The 20,769-nt window shown below is 40.8% G+C and overlaps 1 protein-coding gene across 2 annotated transcripts; it reads right to left on the reverse strand.

The window, feature by feature from the left end:
• Nucleotides 1-1,536: 1,536 nt before the first annotated feature.
• PDGFB (platelet derived growth factor subunit B) lies at nucleotides 1,537-18,545 on the reverse strand. 2 transcript variants are annotated; one of them, XM_066596388.1, is made up of 7 exons: nucleotides 18,009-18,545; nucleotides 13,919-14,015; nucleotides 7,308-7,400; nucleotides 6,832-7,025; nucleotides 4,466-4,613; nucleotides 3,799-3,973; nucleotides 1,537-2,431 (listed from the first exon to the last, which is right to left on the reverse strand). In XM_066596388.1, exons 1-6 carry the CDS (start codon nucleotides 18,063-18,065, stop codon nucleotides 3,837-3,839), a joined length of 726 nt encoding a protein of 241 aa, XP_066452485.1. In that variant the 5' UTR covers nucleotides 18,066-18,545; the 3' UTR covers nucleotides 1,537-2,431; nucleotides 3,799-3,836. The 2 variants fall into 2 exon arrangements, with proteins under 2 accessions (XP_066452485.1, XP_066452484.1); XM_066596387.1 differs by having other exon boundaries at nucleotides 7,308-7,403; nucleotides 18,009-18,536.
• Between the last annotated feature and the right edge of the window lie 2,224 nt (nucleotides 18,546-20,769).

The raw sequence follows: 20,769 nt of genomic DNA on the forward strand, positions 1-20,769 counted from the left end.
AATGTTGTCATTAGTGGATATGGAGGAAGTGTGAGCGCTGACGTCACAGACTTCTAGAGCCATACTGCTATTCCACTTCCCGCACCTGTTACTGACATCTTGTCCTAGGCAGCGCTCCCTCTGATTTCAATAGGAATGAAGCCGGCGCTCCTGTGTCCTCCTCTATTAGTTGATGACAGCTTCCGGCCCACTACGCTGATGGACTGAGCGGCGGATCCCCATCTATCAACTACTGATGGCCTATCCAGATGATATATATCAGTTGAAAAACGCCCAGACTACCACTTTAAACAGTTACTGTAGTCCCATAAATACAGTATAAAATGATTATTGCCTAATCTAGGCAATTTTCTCAGGATATGGAAGCAGACTTTATGCTCTTAGTTCCCATTAAACTCTCCCAAGGAATTGGTATTCTGAAAAGAAGCGATGAATTGAATATCTTCCATCTCTACTCTACTCTTCACCAAAGTGGAACTAAAGCTAGCTGGCTGTGTGTGCTACAGCCTGCATAGAAATAAAAATGTACCCAAAAAATGCATTGTTTATACAATGAATTTTTGATGGTTGGAATATTCAACAATACTATGGTGTACATAGAGAAGTAGCCCTATAGCAAAGATTAACCACGACATTCATAATAGCCTATAATTTAGTCAGACAGATAATTTTTCACACGAATGATTAGTGTGAAAACAATCGCTATGTCCCATTCTTCTCCGTTTTCACTTACAAGAATAGGATAGCATATAGATGGGTGTTCGTGCGCTGTCCCATGCAAGTTGCGCCTGATTTTCTTGAGCACAACACACATACAGCTGAGTAAATCCAACCTTAGTACTCATTCATAGGACCGTATATCGGCTGGGTTTTCACGCTGAGACGATATACGGTGTCCTCGTCTGTGGGGGGGGGGGAGGATGGAAGAGCCAGGAGTAGAAACTGAGCTCATGCCCCCTCTCCACCCCTTGCCACTATTTGCAATGGGAAGGACGTCGCAGGGCGGTGCTAAGTCCCGAAGCTTAGCCCTGCCCCCATCCCGCCCCTCCTATTGCAAATAGTGGCGAGGGGCGGGAGCTCAGTTCCTGCTCCTGGCTCTTCCATCCTCCCCCTTCCCCTGCAGACAAGGACCCCGTATATCGGCTCGGCATGAAAACGCAGCCGATATACGGTCATCTGAATAAGCCCTTATATTGTAGGCATGTGGACAAGGCATACAGCCACACCTGATTCCTCTAACATACATCTGTGCAAATTGCAATCATAATCTCATGTTCATGATTGGCTCTAAATTTGTATATATGTGAACATATACAGTATATAATTTAAGCAAATTTGTATTCATGTTAGTGAATGCAAGAAAACAATTTAAGTTCAATTCACGTCTTAGGAGACATAACCTATTTCTTGCTTGAAGTACCAAGACATGTGACCAGGCTGGTTGATTACCTGTAGAATAACCCCATGACTCCCTAACTCAGAACACTTCCTATAACTGAAAGGTCGCATTTAAAAAGAAAAAACGATCAATTCAAAAACTTTCTTGTCTTTTTTAATACAAATGTAATCCCTTTTAATACAAATTGAAATTTGGTTGGCTTTTTTGTACAATTTAAATATTGAATATAAATTACTTTACAGAATAGATCAATATTTTTCACTTTTATTGACAGGCAGAGCTGTGTGCAAAGAGAAATGAATTCAGAGTAATGGGGAAAAGATGGATAAGTAATTTCAGAAATACTGGAAAACAGTACAAAGGATAAATTAAAGGAGCCAATTGTTAACAGTTTTCTGCCATTGTATATGGAAAAAACTGTCAATGATGAGACAACCTGCAGTTCTCTATTGGATGTCAAACTACATCTCTTTTTCTATTATAGCTGGTTAATATCAGGTTGCCTATGCATAGTTTAGTCCATTAGCTTAAAGCAGAAATACAGCTGGTATATCCAACATGTGGCCCCTTCTCAGTGGTTGAAATATAGTAGAAATACGTAAATACTGGGCTCTGGTGATGAAGGTCACTAAGAATTCAGTCCCATTCCCATTTTTCAGTCTCTGTCCTGCCTCGTGCAATCTGAGCAAAGGAAACCACTTTTTACAAAAATATGTATATATTTATATAAAAAATACAACATAAAGTACATTAAATAAGGTGACAAAATACATCCAGTGAGTTCAAGAGTGGCTTTGTGTTCCCCATTCTTTTCCCACAACCCCTCAAAATCAGAGGTTTTATCATAGAATTTGGCAGTAAGTTCTTTGCTGCTGTCGAAGGAACAGAAATGGGCAGCGGAGCAGTGGGAACAAATGGAAAACAGTCTTTTTTGTTTCTGTAAAGCACCAGCGGCACCAAGTCCAGCATTTGAAACATCCAGTCTGAAGTTGATGGACCCCATGGGGGCCAAATTTCATCTTGCTGTGCATCCTGAGAAAAATATAGAAGTATATTTAGGCTATATTACATTGAACAAAGTGTCAAAGGTAGAACAAGGTCCATTATTGTAACACTGGGAAAAACAATTGAATGTTACAATTACAACTTACACTGATCACCCATAACATGAAAACTATTAACAGTTGACGTGAATATCATTGATTGTCTTGTGACAATGGTACACATCTCAGGGGTGAGATGTGCTAGGTAGCAACTGAACAGTACGTTCATGAAGTTGCTATTTTGGAACTATAAAAAATAGGTATACATAAGCATCTTAATGACTTTGACAAGGGTGCAATTATGATGGCTAGAAAGCTAGAAATGATGACTTAAAGCAGCTCCAAATCAAAAGCTAGTGAGGTGGTTAGCACTACCAAAAGTGGTCCAAGGATGAACAACTGGTGCAACGGTGACAGGGTCATGGGTCCTAAGGTTTCATTAAAGCACATGGGAAGCCAAAGACTTGCCTATCAGCTTCAGTCCCATAGAAGAGCAACAGTAAGTTGGTAATGACAGAAAGGTGTCCGAAAACACAAGGCAATTATGGAATTCAGAGTATGGGCCTGCATAACCACATCTGGTCAGAGATCCATGCCGACCCTTATCTACCACCAAAAGCACTTACAATTGGCATGGGTGCATAAGAACCAGATGATGGAGCAATGAAAGAAGGTGGGCTGGTCCGATGAATCACATTTTCTGCTACTACTGATGACTTATCCTGAGCATGGGCCATCAAGTTTTTGCCTGCAAAAACTCTTAATATTTTGGTGCCAGATACCACAAGACACCTTCATAAGGGAATTATGGAGTCCGTACATCTAAGGAACAGAGCTATTTTGATACCTAACATTAAGCAGGTGTGTTTTAATACAGGTATTATATCTGATCAGTGTATTTTATATTATAAAACATATATTTCTTGCTAATGGTTGATTGTTGGCCTGACAGGCGAACATTTTTTGAAATACAGGTTTTAACATTCACTGTTGGAGATTTTATATCTGTGCTGTACAGAAACAGTAGGATGACCTGTTGAAACCAGTAAATTTAAAGTAGTCTGTTATCTGCTTCTGAATCCTATGATATCACTAGCTGCCATGACATAAAATGATATAATACAATTAAACAGGCCTGAAGGCTGCATAAATTATGCTTAGATATTTGGAGGTAATCTCATAACGATGTTAATTTGTGATGCAGATTTAAATGATTGTTACTGCAATTGTTCAAGTCATTAAAGACTAAAGGATTTTATATGCCATTCTGATATACATAAACCTACAAGTAATTGTTGTAAGGTTTTAGGATTAATTTAATGTGGTATTAATTAGGAGTAAAGTATCACATCTCACCTGCTCAGTAACTGATACAAAGAACCATTCCCAAGTCACTACGTGGACAGGAGGTATCTCTGCTCCTTCTTGCTGGGTAGGTGCTTGAATTTTCTATTTTTTCGTTTCAACGGTCGTAGTTGAGACTCCGCTTTATGAGTTATAGTGGTTGGAGGTGGAGTAGTTGCAGTTACCCCTATGATAAACAATTAGGAAGAATAAATCACAGTTCAAAGAGCATTAGTGTTAAAGGGGTTGACCAGTTGTACACTATGAATGGCCTATCCTCAGGATAGGCCATGAGTAGTAGACTAGCAGGGTTCTGTCACTCAGGTCTCCTATCTTTTAGCTGTTCTCTGGGCTGGTGGGCTTGTGCACTGAAATGATTTCTGCAGGAAGCAGACAGCTCCTCTGCCAGTGCAGCGGTCAGGCTTGGTATTACAGGCCAAGTTCCCACTGAAATGAATTAGAACTTGCCCTACAATACCAAGCCTGGCCACTACAGTGTGAACGGAGCTGTCTGCTTCCTGCAGAAATCAGTTCAGTGCATGAGTGCAAACAGCTGATCGGCAAACTACTACTAGCCTATCCTAAGGATAGGCCATTAGTAGCTTACAGCTGAATAACCCCTTTGAAGATGTAGCTATCAGAAAAATAAAAAACAATAAAAGAAAGGGATAACAATTACTTGCAGTCATCCTGTGTTCATTAACAGTGTGGTGAATTCTTATAGATACAGGATTGACAGGCTCACACTTGCACTCCACATGGTCTTCTAATGGAATTGGTACATCTAAGACCTCCTTCTTTTTTCCTCGAATCACAATCTTCTTTACCTGTATCAAGAGAACAGTTACTAATACAGCTTCAGACATTGCAACACACTATAAACCATTAAGCTGTTTACTACTTATTCCAAGATGTCATAAGTCATTACTCTGTGCTATTAGTAGATACTTCAAGTTTATTAAATGACACTGGCTGAGGCAGTCTATGCTATAGGGGGCTCCCATTACACTGAATGATCACACTGTATGTAGTAGATCTTTCCACTGCTCAACTTCATATTCCATCACACAAATATCCAGCCAGGAATGTTCCATAAAATACTCACCTTTTCCAAAGCACAATGATTTCCTGGAAAGTTCCCCCAACAGTGGGGGTGCATTAGCAGCACAATGGGAGAGAGAGTCTGTTACAACACAGTAGAGTGTTGATAGGGATAACTCAGTGCTTTTCTCTTAAATATCCATCTACAAATGTAAATACCTTTATTTCATTATGGTCTTTGTGACCGGACATTTGTAGTCATTTAAAAACATTATGTCAAAAGTGCCCATGAACTTAGCAGCACGGTTAGCACTTCACACTGGCAGGAAGTTTGGCAGCATGTCAAATATAACATAGCTTTTATTTTATGGAATTGAGGAGGGATATCGAATTTGAAGATACATTATTTAGTTTTTTTTAGTGATTGTGAATGTTTTTCAGCAATTTGCAGAGTAGTTTGCAGGTACCATAACGGTTCACTAATAAATCATACAATATTTTCTTATCATGCCTGTTCCATTATAATTGTTGATTGCAGCACTGCATTGCCTGACTATCCATTTCATAATTATGATATATGCAATACTTTAATCTACAAAAAGTACAATCAGTGCCTTAAAGGGGCACTAACTTTTCAGAAAACATCTGCTCATCTACTAGCTTGTATTAGTCTCATCATTTATATAGCATACTTGCATTAAATATTTTATTGTTTTATCACTGTAAGGCCTCATATCCACGGGCCTGTCGGATTCTCACACTGTCTGCAGCCGTGGACCCTGCATACATGCGTGGGCAGGCAGCATCCATGCAGGCCTCTGTACTTCTGGGGTTTCTGTACTGCAGATGGTCCACACAGCTCGCCGTCGGACATGCGCAGTACAGATTTTTTTTTTTTAATCTCCTGCTTTCCCACAGATTGGACAGCTTCCATTGACTTCAATGGAAGCCGTCCATACCGGAGCTGCACAAAAATAGAGCATTCTGCGAACCAAAAACTCGGCAAAACCAATCCGCATGCTTTAATTAAGTTGCAGATGCCCATGCTTCCTTATGGGCGGCTTGATTTGCGGATCTCCCACACAGGTTCCCCTGTGCGCATTCTACAAATCAAATCCACCCGTGGACATTGGGTCTAAATCATGTTTGAAGTGTCTGCCACTAGGGGTCTTCCTTTCAGCTTTTCTGCAATCCACTGTCTGTTAGGTTCGGAGCTTCCATAGTAACAAGGATACAGGGATATTTCCATAGCAACAGAGGGAGAGTCTATCTTCACAGGCAGCTCCCATGCACTGACAGACTGCAGGCTGACAGATCTGCAGACACTGTAATAACGATCTCCACAGTCGCTGTCTCTCTTTCTGTTATACCATGGGGGCATGTGTCAGTGTGTGCACATGTTACACACACACACACATTATAGTGGGTTTACTAATCATTTGTCCAGAATGTCTCTAAATGCCTGATCGTCCTGGGAAGGCAGAGGGGTGGATATTTAGATATTGCTTCACAGCTGGATGGACTAGAGACAGTGCGATGCAGCATGGGATGTAAAGGCAAGGAAGTCAGGACAGTGAACTACTTGCAGAATGCTACACCTGCTACATGTGCAATGCAGACAGCAAAGCAACAGAAAACTGGGGCAGACCACCTGAAAATCAGAACTTATAGACATAAAACAGTGTGGAAAAAAGCAGAAAATGAAAGGGTAAGGAGAATCTGGTATATTTTAGAAAACTTGCTGACAACTTAGGTACGCTTTAATTGATTTTTAAGTTGTTCTTTAGTAATGGTCAGGTATGCCAAGATACTGAGAATAGCAGCAATATATAGTTTGCATATTGCTAGCAAACATCTTCTAGAAATTGAAGCAAACATTGCCGCTAGCGGTTTGACAACATGAAGAGAGGTGATTCTAGCAGCACAATTGTGGCCAAGGGTGGTTATATTTAAATATGCATTTAAATCATGCACATAGACTTAAGTCAGGTGCCACTAAGTTACCTTGACATAACGGATATGTATGCGAAGTGGCACGCATTTCATGTTCCTTGAGTTGCAGCATCCTGAACATCTTTGCACCTCCACACATGATGGCTGAACTATAAAGTTAGCATTGGTTGGATCAACCAAATTCCGGGTAATTTCAAAAACGTCTGTTCTTGTTTTGCACTGTGCAAGCTCAGCTTGTTCTGCATCTAAAAGAATAAACTCATCAGTCAGTTACGCAAACTCCCAAGAAAAAATTTCAATATTCTAAGCCACAGAAGAGGTAACAGAATTGTCTGGTATAGAGTTGTGCAATTTAAGTGTAATATGGCATTGTTTTAACCTGTAACATCAGAGCTATGAACTAATATATAAGCATTGGTGTAATTATGAAGTTAGTAGTTATCAGTAAAATCAGAATGCACAATGTCACTCCTCAATTACACCTCGTAGTTACTGTGGAATAGCTTAGCCCAGACAATCTTTCTTACCTACGCTACGAATGACCCGGGAGTGGCTGGAATTGCCCCAAGGCAGGCTTCTTGTAGCATTCCTGTTTAGCTCATATACATCCTCTTCCTCATCTACTATGGAAGACACAAGTTAAAATTAAATTGTATCAGAAATATTATTTGGTAGGAAATAACATTAATGATTCAAGGTCAGATTGCAAAAGACATTACATCAGATTGAGCCCTCAGTCAGACGAGCGGAGATTCGCACGTTTTTCAGCGCGGAAAAAAACAATGCGTGTGCGGGAAAAAATCCGCATGACCACAACCATTGCCACCCATATGTTCTATCTTTGGTTGGTGCGGATTTTCGCCTGCACATGCGGTGCATTTTTTTTCCGTGCGGAAAAATGCGCGTATATCCGCTCGTCTGACTGGGCCCTAAAGAAGAATAAATATATAAACAAAGGTACCAGCAGCATATAAAGAAATAACACTCCTGTGGTTGGATCCTTCCAAGCGATGCAACAACCACTCACGGACCAGACCTAATCCGTATTGTCATATCAGGAATTGAAGAAACTGCGGCAGCATTCACGGGTGTAGAAAAAGCAGTGACAAACTTTTATTTTTCCATGGTAGAACAATAGCGACGTTTTGATCCCCAATCGGATCTTTGTCAAAGATTGTCAAAGATCCGATTGGGGATCGAAACGTCGCTATTGTTTTACCATGTGAGAATAAAAGTTTGCTACTGCTTTTTCTACACCCGTGAATGCTGCCACAATTTCTTCAATTCCTGAGACCTAAAGAAGGTGATTCTAACACCAAAGACACAATTTGCTTTAGTTCTCATACTGAAAGGATCGCAGACTGAAGTTGACTTCTATTAAAGTATGACTCAAGAAATCACATGAAATTTACATTGTGTGGCACAACAAATGACCCTCTTCATAAAAGAATCGCATGACACTACTAATCTTGGGGCATGGACCAAATGTTGTGGTATGGATTAGTCAGATGATATGACTCCAGATCCTGATATTAAAAGTTTAACAGCTTGTAAAGTGAATCTGTTATATTCCTCAGTACATACATTTTGTTTGACAGCAGAGCTGGATGTTTTCTTACTAAATGACTAATGAGGTTCCTTACACTTTTTAGAGATCAACTGTATATGGATGTAAATCTCCATGATGGCCATCTACCATGAGCTTCGAAATCTTCGGGTCATGAAAAGTTAAAGTCCCCTGGTGCAAGCACCGTGTCATGACTGACTCTTAGGGTGACGTCACACCATAACGTTTTCTTAGCAGACTGTTTTTGCGGGGTGGTTTGCCATTGCCTTCCCCAGTCATCTTTCACCCCCCAGCAAGCTGGATACTAATTTTACCAACCTCAGAAGGATGGAAGGCTGAGTCAATCTTGAGCCGGCAACCTGAACCACATAGGGATTGAACCAGCAACCTTCAGGTCGTGAGTGAGAGCTTAGGACTGATCTGTGTAAACTACAGCTGCAGAATTAAAGTCAACCCTTAAATGGTATTTTTGGCACTCTCCAAAAATCTAAGTAAAAGTGATTGAAACATTTACAAAGGAAAGCAATGCCAAGGGGACGGACTCTGAATGGAATGATATCACTGTTTTCCCTAAAGAATCCGGCTCTAGTGAAAACACAACCTGCTGAGAGATTCCGTGGAACAACCAGCAGGCATATGGAAGCCACTAGTCATGTATTGCAGCTGGGCTTCTAATAGTGTATGGCACAATTTTTTCCAGCTTGCTATTATTTCAATATGATGTCTCCAATTGTGTTTCAAATATGAAAATATATTTAGTAGACATAACTTATCGGATTTTGTGAATATGATTATTATGTCTATGATATGCAATCTGGGTGCTAATTGTAGTTTTGCTCTTTTTTGTGTGTAGGCGGAATCACAACATTATTTCTTAAAAAATGCATTACCCCTAACCTTTTGGTTTTATGAAAAAATAATACACTGGCATTTAAGGTCCCAGGACAATGACATGCTGTGACACAATGACATTTAGGGTCCAACAAGAATGGCACACTGACATTTAGGGTCTACGTTCAATGATACACTGGCGTTTGGAGTCCTAGTATAATGATGAAATGAGAGAGAGTACTGGCCACAAACAAAGGCATGCTGACACTTGGAGCCTCATAATAATGACATACTGACCTACACTAATGAACCCAGAACAATGACAACCTGGCAATTGGAATCCCAGAATAAAAAACACTGAGTTACACCAAATGATCAAGGATAATGGCACTCTGACACTTGGGGTCACAACACTATTAAGAAAGAACCCAAGTGAGTTCGAAAACAGATCTGTTCCTTGCAAAATATACAACAAAGAGCACTCATCGCAATGCAGAATTACCCACTTTTCAAGGTAATTTCCTATTTGGACTTTTAATTACACTTTTATGGAGCTACACAACGTTTGTATAATTTATTTCAACTTGGGTTATCATCGCTATCATTAGTACTTTTTATTGAACACATTACAAGCAACAATGTCATAAAAGAAATAACAATAGTATATTTGTCATCACTACATATGACTACCCTGCAGCACATATCTAGTCAGTTTGCTAATAAATGTCATTTAAATATACATTACATCCCTGGAGGTATAGCAGCACATGTAGACTTAGAGTTTTTTTTAAATAAGGGGGCAAAAAAGCTATTCAATAAGAAAAGATAACTAGATAATTAGTTACATTGTCTAAAGAGCCAGTGATTAACTTTGTTAGCATTTTGTTTGAACTGTTTTAATATGAAAATTCCCTTTCTGGGAAAGGAATAATATGAAACAATAGCTATTATTCAAATTTTAGGTAATACTGTACTTAGAAAGCTGTTTCCAAAACAGCTGCTTACCACACCCTGACTGTATGAGAACACACCAAGGACAAACACTGAATAGGAGACGCTGGGGTCTGGCTGTCCGCAAGCACGCTGCTTACACAGTGCATGACACATATCATGGAATGACCCTTTCTACGTACACTCATTGTAAAAAAAAATCAAGTATCTAGAAGGAGTTGTTGGAATCGAATGAAAGTTTCTCTGTGTAATTGTAACATTGATATAAGTAAGTGATTACAATATCAGAGCAAAAGGATAACTTGTGGAAAACTGAACACTACAAGGGAAGCTCTAGTACCCTGTTGGGCCGCTTCTAGCTTGGATACAAGATGTGATACGGGTGGGCATGGAGGCTCTAATACCCTGTTGTGCCATCTCTAGCTTTGATACAGGATGTTATATTGGCAGGCATGGAGGTTCTAGTACCCTTTTGGGCCACCTCTAGCTTGGATACAAGATGTGATACGGATGGGCATAGAGGCTCTAGTGGTCTGTTTGTTTGTCTCTAGCTTGGATACAAGTTGTGATATGGGTCAGCATGAAGGCTCTAGTACCCTGTTGTATTGCCACTAGCTTGGTTACAAGATGTGATAGGGCAGCCATAGAGGCTCTAATACCCTGTTGGACTACCTCTAGCCTGGATACAAGATGTGATACGGGGGCATGGAGGCTCTAGTACACTATTGTACCACCTCTGGCTTGGATACAAGATGTGATATGGACGGGCATGAAGGCATACAACTTTCGTATGGTATTCTGCAGCATATTTGTCCACATTTACTCTAACTGAGCCTCCAGATTGTGAAAACGCATAGACTGTCGAAATTGGTGGACAATATTGTCCATACTTGTTCTATTTGGTAACAAATCTGGCAACCGGCAGGCCATGGAAGTGTGACAATGTTGTGGAGACATTCCTGTGGCACCCTTGCTCTGTATGGCCAAGTATTATCCTGCTAGAAAATGCCTTTTGTAAGCCACCATGAGAGTAACACATGTGGCTGTAGGATGTCCTGAATATATTGCTGAGCTGTCACTGTCCCTCATACCACAAGGGGTGACTGACAGTCGTATGAGATGACCCCCAGGATTGAGGCACTCACCCTTAGATCTCCAGACACAAACACAGTCATCGTTAGTGCCCAAAGTAAACCTGGATTTATCACTGAAGACAACCTGGTTCCACTTCGTAGCAGTCCAGTTTAATTGTTCATGACACCACTGCAAATGGGGATGACAGTGGGTGTCAAAGGCCATACATGTAATGGGTGCCTTGAGACCAAATATCCTTCAGTCAAGTGCCTGGAAATGGTTCCGACAAACAAAGGGCCTGTAATAATGGTGCCACCTCTCTCTGGATAGCGGACAATGAAACAGTTGGAGCTGCTCATGCTTGTCGGATGATCAGACGATCCACTCTACTGGTGGTCTGTCGAAGGCGTCCTGAACTCAGGTGCCTTGTGTGTGCCCTCACACATCCACTGGTCCCAACACTTCCTAACAGTCTGGACAATTCGACAATCCAGCTTCTCACATTCCAATAATGCACCCCTCTCAGACTCTGATAACTGTGTGAAATCTCTTTGATTGTGTCGTAGAGGCGTCTAGTACTCAACAAGCTCTACACAAGCGGAAGAAGAGGTCACTACACACAAGGAGCCTCTGAGAGCCTTTTATAGACCAAGAGGGGAACCACTTTTAGGGCCTCAGGTGACAAGACCGTTCATCTAATCACACCACAACTCCTCATTTGCATTTCTGCCTGAGATGGAACTGCATGCTGAGTTTTGAACCAAAACAACAACCCTTCTAGGTGCTTGATATTTTTGACAAAGGTTGTAGAAACTAATCTGGCAAAACTACTGTCTCAAATGTTTAACTATTGTATTATATAGCAAATCAAAAATATTCTTCAAAATAAATTATGGCTACTTCCAGGCCCTCCAGAGGAAGTGAACACTCACTCTACAGCTATACAAAACATATGTGTGTCCACTTTGTACACTGATGATATCATTAGTAAAGTTATTCTCAGAATATGCCAGCCATACATAGCTGTTGCTGAGAGCATATATTTAGGGACTGTCGTACTGCCCTTATCCATAGTACATTGTCATCCAATGCCACTGAAATCAATAGTTCAGTCTACATTTGTCTAATGCGTATGGTCAGCTTTTACTGAAAGAAGTGATAGATCGTAGTGGGAAGTGAAAAAAATGTATTTCAGATTTAACTGATTCTCATGGGCCCTGTTGTTGGGCCAGAACGCGAATCCACTAGAAGAGCCTGTCTTGAGGTAAAGAACATGGGCAATGGCATGGTGAGATAGAGAATAAAAAATGTCATTCACTTGTTACAATCCACCCAAATGTTATTATTTATCCAGGAAGGAAATGTTAAGATTTTTAATCCGTTTAAGGGAACATGACTGAATGATAAATTGACATTGCACCCACAATAAAGTAAATATAGCTTGGCTTTTCTTCAGCAAGGGCAAAGATCTACTTTCAAGCTCTGCAACTAAGTACCCTGACAAAGGCAAATTGGCTTGCTGGTTCCCACCTGTCACTCAGCACCCAAGGCATATGCCACACCAGCACCTCCCTTGCTACCCAATTATTGTTATTCACCCACTGTAAATCTCCCATTGTACAAGGGCCTTTAGACAATATAGAAAAACTAAAGGAATCCACACCTAACTTATATGACCTCCTATGCCACTACGTGCCAGCTCTCATTATTTCATGCCAGATTCTCACTGGCACTGCCAGGTTGAAGGTTGATGTGCCTGGTGGGTATTAATAGCCCATACAGCTGCAGCAGCTGGCCGAAGTCTAGAAATGAGAGGGTGAGTAGTGCGAAGGGGGAGGGAGTGCAAGGAATTCTTTTCAAGCACAAGCCAGAGTTTGAGACTGGCACATCAGACAAAGAGGGGAAGTTGTGTCCAGACACAGATAGCGGAGTGCAGGGGTCTGACGTGCGCAAGGAGACAATAGCAAGGAGGGAGGTCGCTGTACAGCATAGCAAACTCTGATGTATTGCAAACACTGTTCTCCTGGCATGACTTCATGCACTCTCAGGCCAGCTCTATGTGCTATGATCATTAACCCCTCCACTAAGGTGAAAACTGTTCTCCAAACCTATCTAGATTATAATTGAGGCCATTACATTCCTGTGTGTTTAAGACTGCATATTGTAACTTGCAAATAATTTTAGACACCTGGTTCCTAGAAATATTCATGCACTGACATGCTGATAAAAGGTGAATAACACACAGTATGTACAGAACATGACTGAATTATGGCTAATGTCAATATTAGCAGCCCGTTATGTGAAAGTCAAAGAAAAAGACCCAAGTTTCTCCTGGAATGGTGTCAACAATATCTACACTGAATCAGTTATGGAGCTCCTCATACTAATCAATGCATTTTATACTTGTTTATCAACATTGACTAGAATTGTAACTAACATAATTCAACAGATCAGTTCTATTAGACTATTGGTTTATTCACAACCTTCAGAGGCTTCTGTAGATATAATCTTCTGACATTAACTATGTTAACAAACGTGCATTTATCATTACACATAAAATATCACTGGACAAGTTATAGGAAATTCTGTATTGTCATCCTAAAGACACTTAGAACTTCCAACCCTTTTTGGAGATTGACATGTATAACTGAATTCTTAGCACATAGCAGATTGTAATAGAAGGACCACAGCAGACACAATTCTGTAGAGATTTACCTACGGATTCTATCTGCAGCAACCTTCTTATATCGGCTATGGATTTGACGGATCCTCCAGTGATCTTCTCGTACATCTCACTTGGAATGGGGTCCCCCTGTTAAAGGAATAGAACAGAATTCTTATGTAGTCACCTACTGTAGGTATAATAGCCTATGTGTGGCAGCAATGACATTGGATGAACATAATGACCACATATTCTAGAATCATAACATAAATATTAATGGACTCATCTTTCGTATTCACAATCTGATGATTTTTATGTGTTTCTGTTCTTTGAATTCTTCAGTGGCTTAACTTGGTCCAACATCTACCAACCATACTAATAATTATTTTCAAGTTGATTTTTCCTATAGTATAGTACATATTGTTAATTTAACCACTCTAATGGTTCTCAGTTGGTCCATGAAACAGATGTTTGCTACTAATTTTGTTCCATACAGTATCTAATAGACAAGGCATACAATAATTTGCTATAAACCCTATGTAAATATATGTTCCTGTTATTCCTTTTATTGTGCTGGATATCCATTCTTTGCTTGTCTTCCTGCCATGCCTTCCATCATTTTGAACTATTTTATTTACAAAATGAATACATGAACATTGCAGCTGTCATCATTTCAAGTGATGCTTGCCAGGTGCGTGTAAGCATATGAATGTGGTGTACGCTAAAGGCATAGAGCATTGTAGAACTGAAGACAAAGTAACAATTGGCAGTAATCTCAGTACATATGCTACTATTGATCACAGGCAACTAGTATAAACATATCCAGTCTACAAGTGAAAAGCAAACACCAGCAACCACATGAAATATTGAATATGCAGTATATGTATTCATGGCGGATAAGTGATATTTAAGCATTGCTATTGTAATACACTGTGAGATTTTTGCTTTCAAATTCAGGAATGATTGCTTCATAGCAGATTTTGTTCAGCTAAATATACCATATGTCATCGGGATCTGAAGATTTGTGAAGCATTACACAGTTCTAACTCCATGGAAACACTTGTGTAAACCGAAACATTCCAAGTCAGTTGAAACCTTTTTTTCACCAATATCAGCATTTTTGAGTCACAGCCTTATGTAAGGAACAAAACTCTAGTTTGCAATACATGGCGAAGACAACATTTATAAAAGGGCTCGTCTTACAACTGACATTTATCACTTATACACCAATCCTGACAACAGGGGTTCTGTGCCCCCACTTTTCATCACCGTGGAATCTTTAAACTGACCCTCAGTGACATTGCAGTAAATGTAGCTATGGCCGCTCATGAGCTTTGCCATACCATTCATTACAATGAATGGAGTGCCATAGCGGTAACAAGAGGGCATCTGCTACGTCTAGAGGAAAGCAGGTTTCATCACCAACACAGGAAAGGGTTCTTTACTGTAAGAGCAGTGAGACTGTGGAACTCTCTGCCTGGGGATGTGGTGATGGCAAAATCCACAGAGGAGTTTAAAAGGGGATAGGTTGTCTCTCTGGAGAGGAAGGATATTATAGGTTATAAATCTTAGGTTAATTGTTAATCCGGGTATACAGGCAGGTAGGAACTATTAGGGATTGATCCAGGGATTAGTCTGATTGCCATTAGGGGGTCGGGAAGGAATTTTTTCCCCAAAAGGGCTAATTGGCTCATGCCTCTTGGGGTTTTGTGCCTTCCTCTGGATCAACAACACGGGAGGATAACAGGCTGGACTAGATGGATATTGTCTTCATTTGGCCTTACATACTATGTTACTATGTTACTATAGCGCATGCATGGCTATCACTCCATTTCATGTGACATCAAAGCGGGTCATTTCACCAGTCCGGCAGTGATGAGAAGTGGGAGAAATAGGACCATGGTTCAGAGGATCAGTAGAGGTCTCAGCTGTGAGACTCCCCACAATCAGACTTGTATCACATCCTATGGATAGGTGATAAAAGTCAATTGTAAGACAACCCCTTTAAGTACCACATTTCTCAAGACCATTCTCCACCTAATAAAGTACTCAATACTTAGTTCTCACAGAGAGAAAATCCCAACCCAGAGGCTCAACAAGCCAGGACAAAGAAAATTTTGGCAGACAACCTTTCTAGGAAAGAAATACTAGGACTGTAGGGAGATATGCCAGCTATTGTTCTTCAAAGAAACGTAGTGCCCTGGTGGAGAGAGGTGAGAGGGCTGAACGTGGAAAGTGAAAAGTTTTGGGAACTCTTGCAACTAGGAATAGAGTAAAAGTCTGAAACATTGCAAGAGCCGAGAGGGCTAGACAAAACTACCACTCTGCACTACGCGACTAAGATATTAAGTATGACAAGAAGAACCTGAAACGAATAATATATGCATGTGTATGTCCTAGATAAAAATGGCAAAATTTATAATCTGAGCTAAAGATGTCCTACTAAAGGTAAAATAAACATTCAATGAACAAAGAAACAAAGAGGAAGGCTTGAGTAGACAGGAGGTCCAGACAGCCTGACATAATGCACCTGTACTGGAAGTCATCCAAAGAACGTGTGGTTACTGCCCCATGCTTCTGGCAGCTAGTGCCTAGGGATGAGCTAATTCTTGATGAGATGGGAGTCTGGTCCTGTCTATTTATTGGTACAAGGCTGTACATATCTTTAGTGGCCCTGAAGCACATTAGTATAGGGTGGGATTTACAGTGTGCACCCCTAAAATCAAGCTGCATCCTCAATGAAAACACAATTTTTTATTTTATTTTTTTTAGGGCATAGGGATATAAGGACTCTCTTACAGGAGTGTATGATACTACGTATTATGTGCTCAGTTTTTACGTGAGTAATACACAGTACCAGTCTCACATTGGCTGTAAATTGTGCCTCTCACAGACAGCGTGAAAAATGCACACACAAGAAAAAACTTGCGGCATGCACTATTTTAGCCATATTAGGTGCGCATAGTGCATGGGTATTGTTGGCAAATACTTGCTGCGTGCTCCTGTGCGCGAGATATTCACACGGCGTGCAGTAAAATACGCTCATGTAAGAGAGCCCTTATTATTTTTTTCTCTTCAAAGAAGTGGTTAAACAGCTTGGTCAGAAACAAAGATGACTGATTTGACCATTGATAGCACCAAATGAAATCCTTGGGAGCATTACAAAAAGGTTTTCAGACATATATAAATTTTGATTGATTGTTACATTCCTTTGAACGAGTTAAAATAACTCTGTACATTTACATTAATTTCCATAAAAAAAACCACAGCAGCACATTTTGATATGATCCGTAGCAAACTCAGCACTTCTGCATTGAGCAACTCAGACTATACAGAATAAGTCTACTTTTAACAGATGGCATCTGCACACCTAGCTTATGTCTTGCATGTAATTCCAGATATATTTCCCTCTGTCCTATTTTGCAACTTCTCTTGTATTTGTATTCCTCCTTCCAAGTTGCTCTCTCCCTGCCTGCAAGGCATGTGTGCATGTTGTAATGTAACCTGCCCTCCTCACTCTCCCTGAGGATGCACATATAGTGTGTTCTAGGCAGCTGGCCATACACCCACTTCCGCATACACACACAGACATTGCTGGCAGGTGCTGTGGGACTCTGCAGGTCACCTCTACAAGTGGCATCCAACACTTTCCATGTTAATGCCCAGGTGGAACATGAACAACCATTATAATAAGAGAGCGGTGCACAATCTGTACTCTCCATTCTTCAGGTGCAGACAAGATCCTGCTCATAACTACTTATGCATTAAAACTGCTACAATATGGCAAACCTCAGTTTATGAACGTATCTTGAATCTGATCTTTTCTCTGGAGTAATTAGGAATACGTACAGAATGATAAACTTGAAATACAAAAGTGAGGATGGCTATGGTAATTTGTGGTATATTAGATCTTGGGGATTAAGGTTTGCCGAAAATCCAGTTGATTTGCAAATCAATAAGAATCAATAGTTTCAAGAATCGATTTGCCAGGTACAACAAACTGGGCTAAACTGATTCCTACAGAAGCATTGAAGAAATAACTGAATATTCATACTATTCATAGGTTGCTTATTGATGACCTACGACGATGTGCACTTACTCAAAATCTTAAAGATTCTAAGAAAACGTTTCAGTCATTCTTACCTCAGTATGAACCACATGCAGAAGCCAAATAGACATTAGCAGACCCCCAAGATTCATCCTGTAGTCCAAGGGAGAATAGGTGGAACATGTATATAGCAGCTGTCAGATCTTCTCAGATAGTGAATAGCAGGGAGGCTGGCACCCTTCCAGTAGGGGATACCCCTCCCCAAAAATAGGTCTCCTTATTCCAAAGCCTGCAGGGTGGATGTTGTTGTTGAAAGTACAATTCTAAGGTCGTATATAGAAAGGAAGAAACAAGATGTGAAAGGTGATAGGTGGCATCAGTATTCCAGCAGAGTGTCACGGACTGTCATGGAGTCTGAGGTCTAGGGTTTCCTTCCAAAGCAGATGCTGACCCAAAGCCACTGACTCACATTCTAAGTGTGCAGTTTTCTTTAGCTGTCCCAGTGAGAGGCGTGTGCGGAGGGAAGGGCCAGCGAGGGAGGGAGTCTGCTAGCAGGACTGCAGGGAAAGGTGTGCAGAAGAGGAGTGATGTCTCTATGAGAAGGGAAGTCATGTATCAATTCATCTGCTGCTTGCGATCTGCAGCGCACTCCTGCCTGCTGGCTCAGAGCTGCAGCATGTTCAAGAGCATTTTTCTTTTCCAAGCTTGTTCACCACAGCAGTTTAGGGTTATAGATCCAAAGATCACTGTAAAGAAAGAGGAAATTATCAATCTTAACAATAATTGTTATATCTGCAGTAGTAAAGACGAAGAGTAAAGTAGTATTTGCCATCAGTGGTGGTTAACTATAGGATCTCACAGCGCAATGCAAAGATGCCATATTTCTAATGCTAAGGACAATTACATTGAAAAAAGTTATTGCGCCCCATTTCTATCAACCAATTAAAATACACATTAAGGCCTCATTAACACGAGCGTATGCACTTTCACGCTGCGCGAATCGCTGCCAAAAATAGTATAAATGAAGAATAGCCACAAACAAGTCCCAAACTTAATTAGCGCCTTCTCATATACGGTTGTATCGCCAGAAAAATACGCAGCAGCATGGAATTCAGAAATCTTTGGAATAACTTCTAATAGCTTAAACAGAGCCAACTGTCTTCTTTTTCGAGCGCCGGATGCAGGTAAACTCCCTTTTTTTCAGCTCCCATAGAAGTCAATGGGAGCTTACAGCATTTTTCATCAAAACATAGGTCAAGAGTCCTATCGTTTGACGCAGTGTGAAAAATTGGCGTCAAAACCAAGACCAATAATCGCTCATGTTAATGAATGCATTGGAATCCAACGCTTCACATGGTCACGATTTTCCATCGACGTTTTATCGCGGCTAAATAGCTATGTAAAAACGCTCATGTGAATGAGGACTAAGGCTACTCTCACACAGGCGTTTTTATACCACATATTACACCCGTTTTTCATGTGCGCGTAATACGCGGCACTAAGGCTCCATGCATTTCAATTAAGCCTCTCACACTAGCGTTTTTGCACAGCGTTTGAACGCATGCAAAATCACACACTGCAATCTCTATTTTTGGCATTGCAGTGCGTATTTCACTAACTACATCGCCCATTGAAATGAATGGATTACGTAAAAAAACTGCAGTAAATACATAATCGTACACATAATACTGCGTTTTTCTATGTGTTTTTAGTAGGTTACTATGCCACGAGGAGGGGAAAAGAAAGTTGTGACATCATCAGCTTGCTTGTTACTGCGCAAATATGCACAGGAAAAACGCAGGCAAATGCACACAAAAAGGCAGCAAGGCAGCCTATCTGCGGGCGATTTATCGCCTGCAGATCACGCTCTGCAAAGCTTTCCATAGCATTTCTGTGGAAAGCACAGCACCGGTGTCCACGAGCGGAGAATCATAGCGATTCCCCGCTTGCGGGATTTAAATCGTGGCATGCTGCGATTGCCACGATTCTCTGCAGCGAGCCTATCTGTCAGATAGGCTCACCTCGGAGACCTGTCAGCGCTCCCGGCTCCTCCGCTGCGGCAGAATATCGCTAGCAATATTCCGTCTCGGTCGTGGACAGGGGGCCTTAAATGCAGCTCTGCATGCAGTAAAACGCTGCGTAAAAAATGTTGCATTTTTACAGAGGCTCGTGTGAGACAGACCTAAGGGTGGTTTCACACGGGCGAAAAAAATCGCTGGATTTTCCCATGATTTTCGCCTGATGCGAGAGTCAGTAAAAAAGCAGATTATGCTTATAATGACAAACAATGGTTTCCTCCCCGTCAGTGATGCGATTTTAACACTAGAAAGTCCCATTGACTGTTGCGTTTAAAAAAACGTGCAATTTTCTCATGCGATTTTAACCCGGTTCGCAGTGATGTGATGCGAGATTAGAAAAAGCATCGCTAACACTGAAAAATCGCAGGGACAAAGATGCGATTTTGCCGCAATTTTGCCCACAATTGCCCGTGTGAAAATAGCCTAAATATCTTTTAAAATGGGGAGGGAGGTGACAAGACGCCTCTCATCAGGGTCTTAATATATATACTGCATAAACAGGGCAAAGACAGCGAGCTAAATCTTTGCCTAGGGTGCATAAAAGTGTAAGGGTTCATTCCCTTGTCATGGTCAAATTATGTGGTTTTGCAGCGATAACTGAAAAATTGTGGCACACCACATATGTGCTGTTACAACTTGTGTGAGGTTTAATAGAACAATGTAAATCAGTGCGAACAGAATGAAATTCTACAGATTACAGTATCTACTGGCACAAAGCACATATCAGGCGCCCAAGTTGGCAACACCTCCTTAACCAGCAAGCATCATACCCTTCATT

Source organism: Eleutherodactylus coqui, chromosome 3 (genome assembly GCF_035609145.1).
Source record: "Eleutherodactylus coqui strain aEleCoq1 chromosome 3, aEleCoq1.hap1, whole genome shotgun sequence".
NCBI lineage: Eukaryota > Metazoa > Chordata > Amphibia > Anura > Eleutherodactylidae > Eleutherodactylus > Eleutherodactylus coqui.

What these genes read in the sequence shown, in the direction of transcription:
- PDGFB (XM_066596387.1), bottom strand. Translation starts at nt 18,065, where the DNA reads ATGAATCTTGGGGGTCTGCTAATGTCTATTTGGCTTCTGCATGTGGTT. An exon ending in TGCATGTGGTTCATACTGAG is followed by an intron (nt 14,016 to 18,008) that starts GTAAGAATGACT and finishes TTCCTTTAACAG; the next exon opens with GGGGACCCCATTCCAAGTGA. An exon ending in GCTGCAGATAGAATCCGTAG is followed by an intron (nt 7,404 to 13,918) that starts GTAAATCTCTAC and finishes TGTCTTCCATAG; the next exon opens with TAGATGAGGAAGAGGATGTA.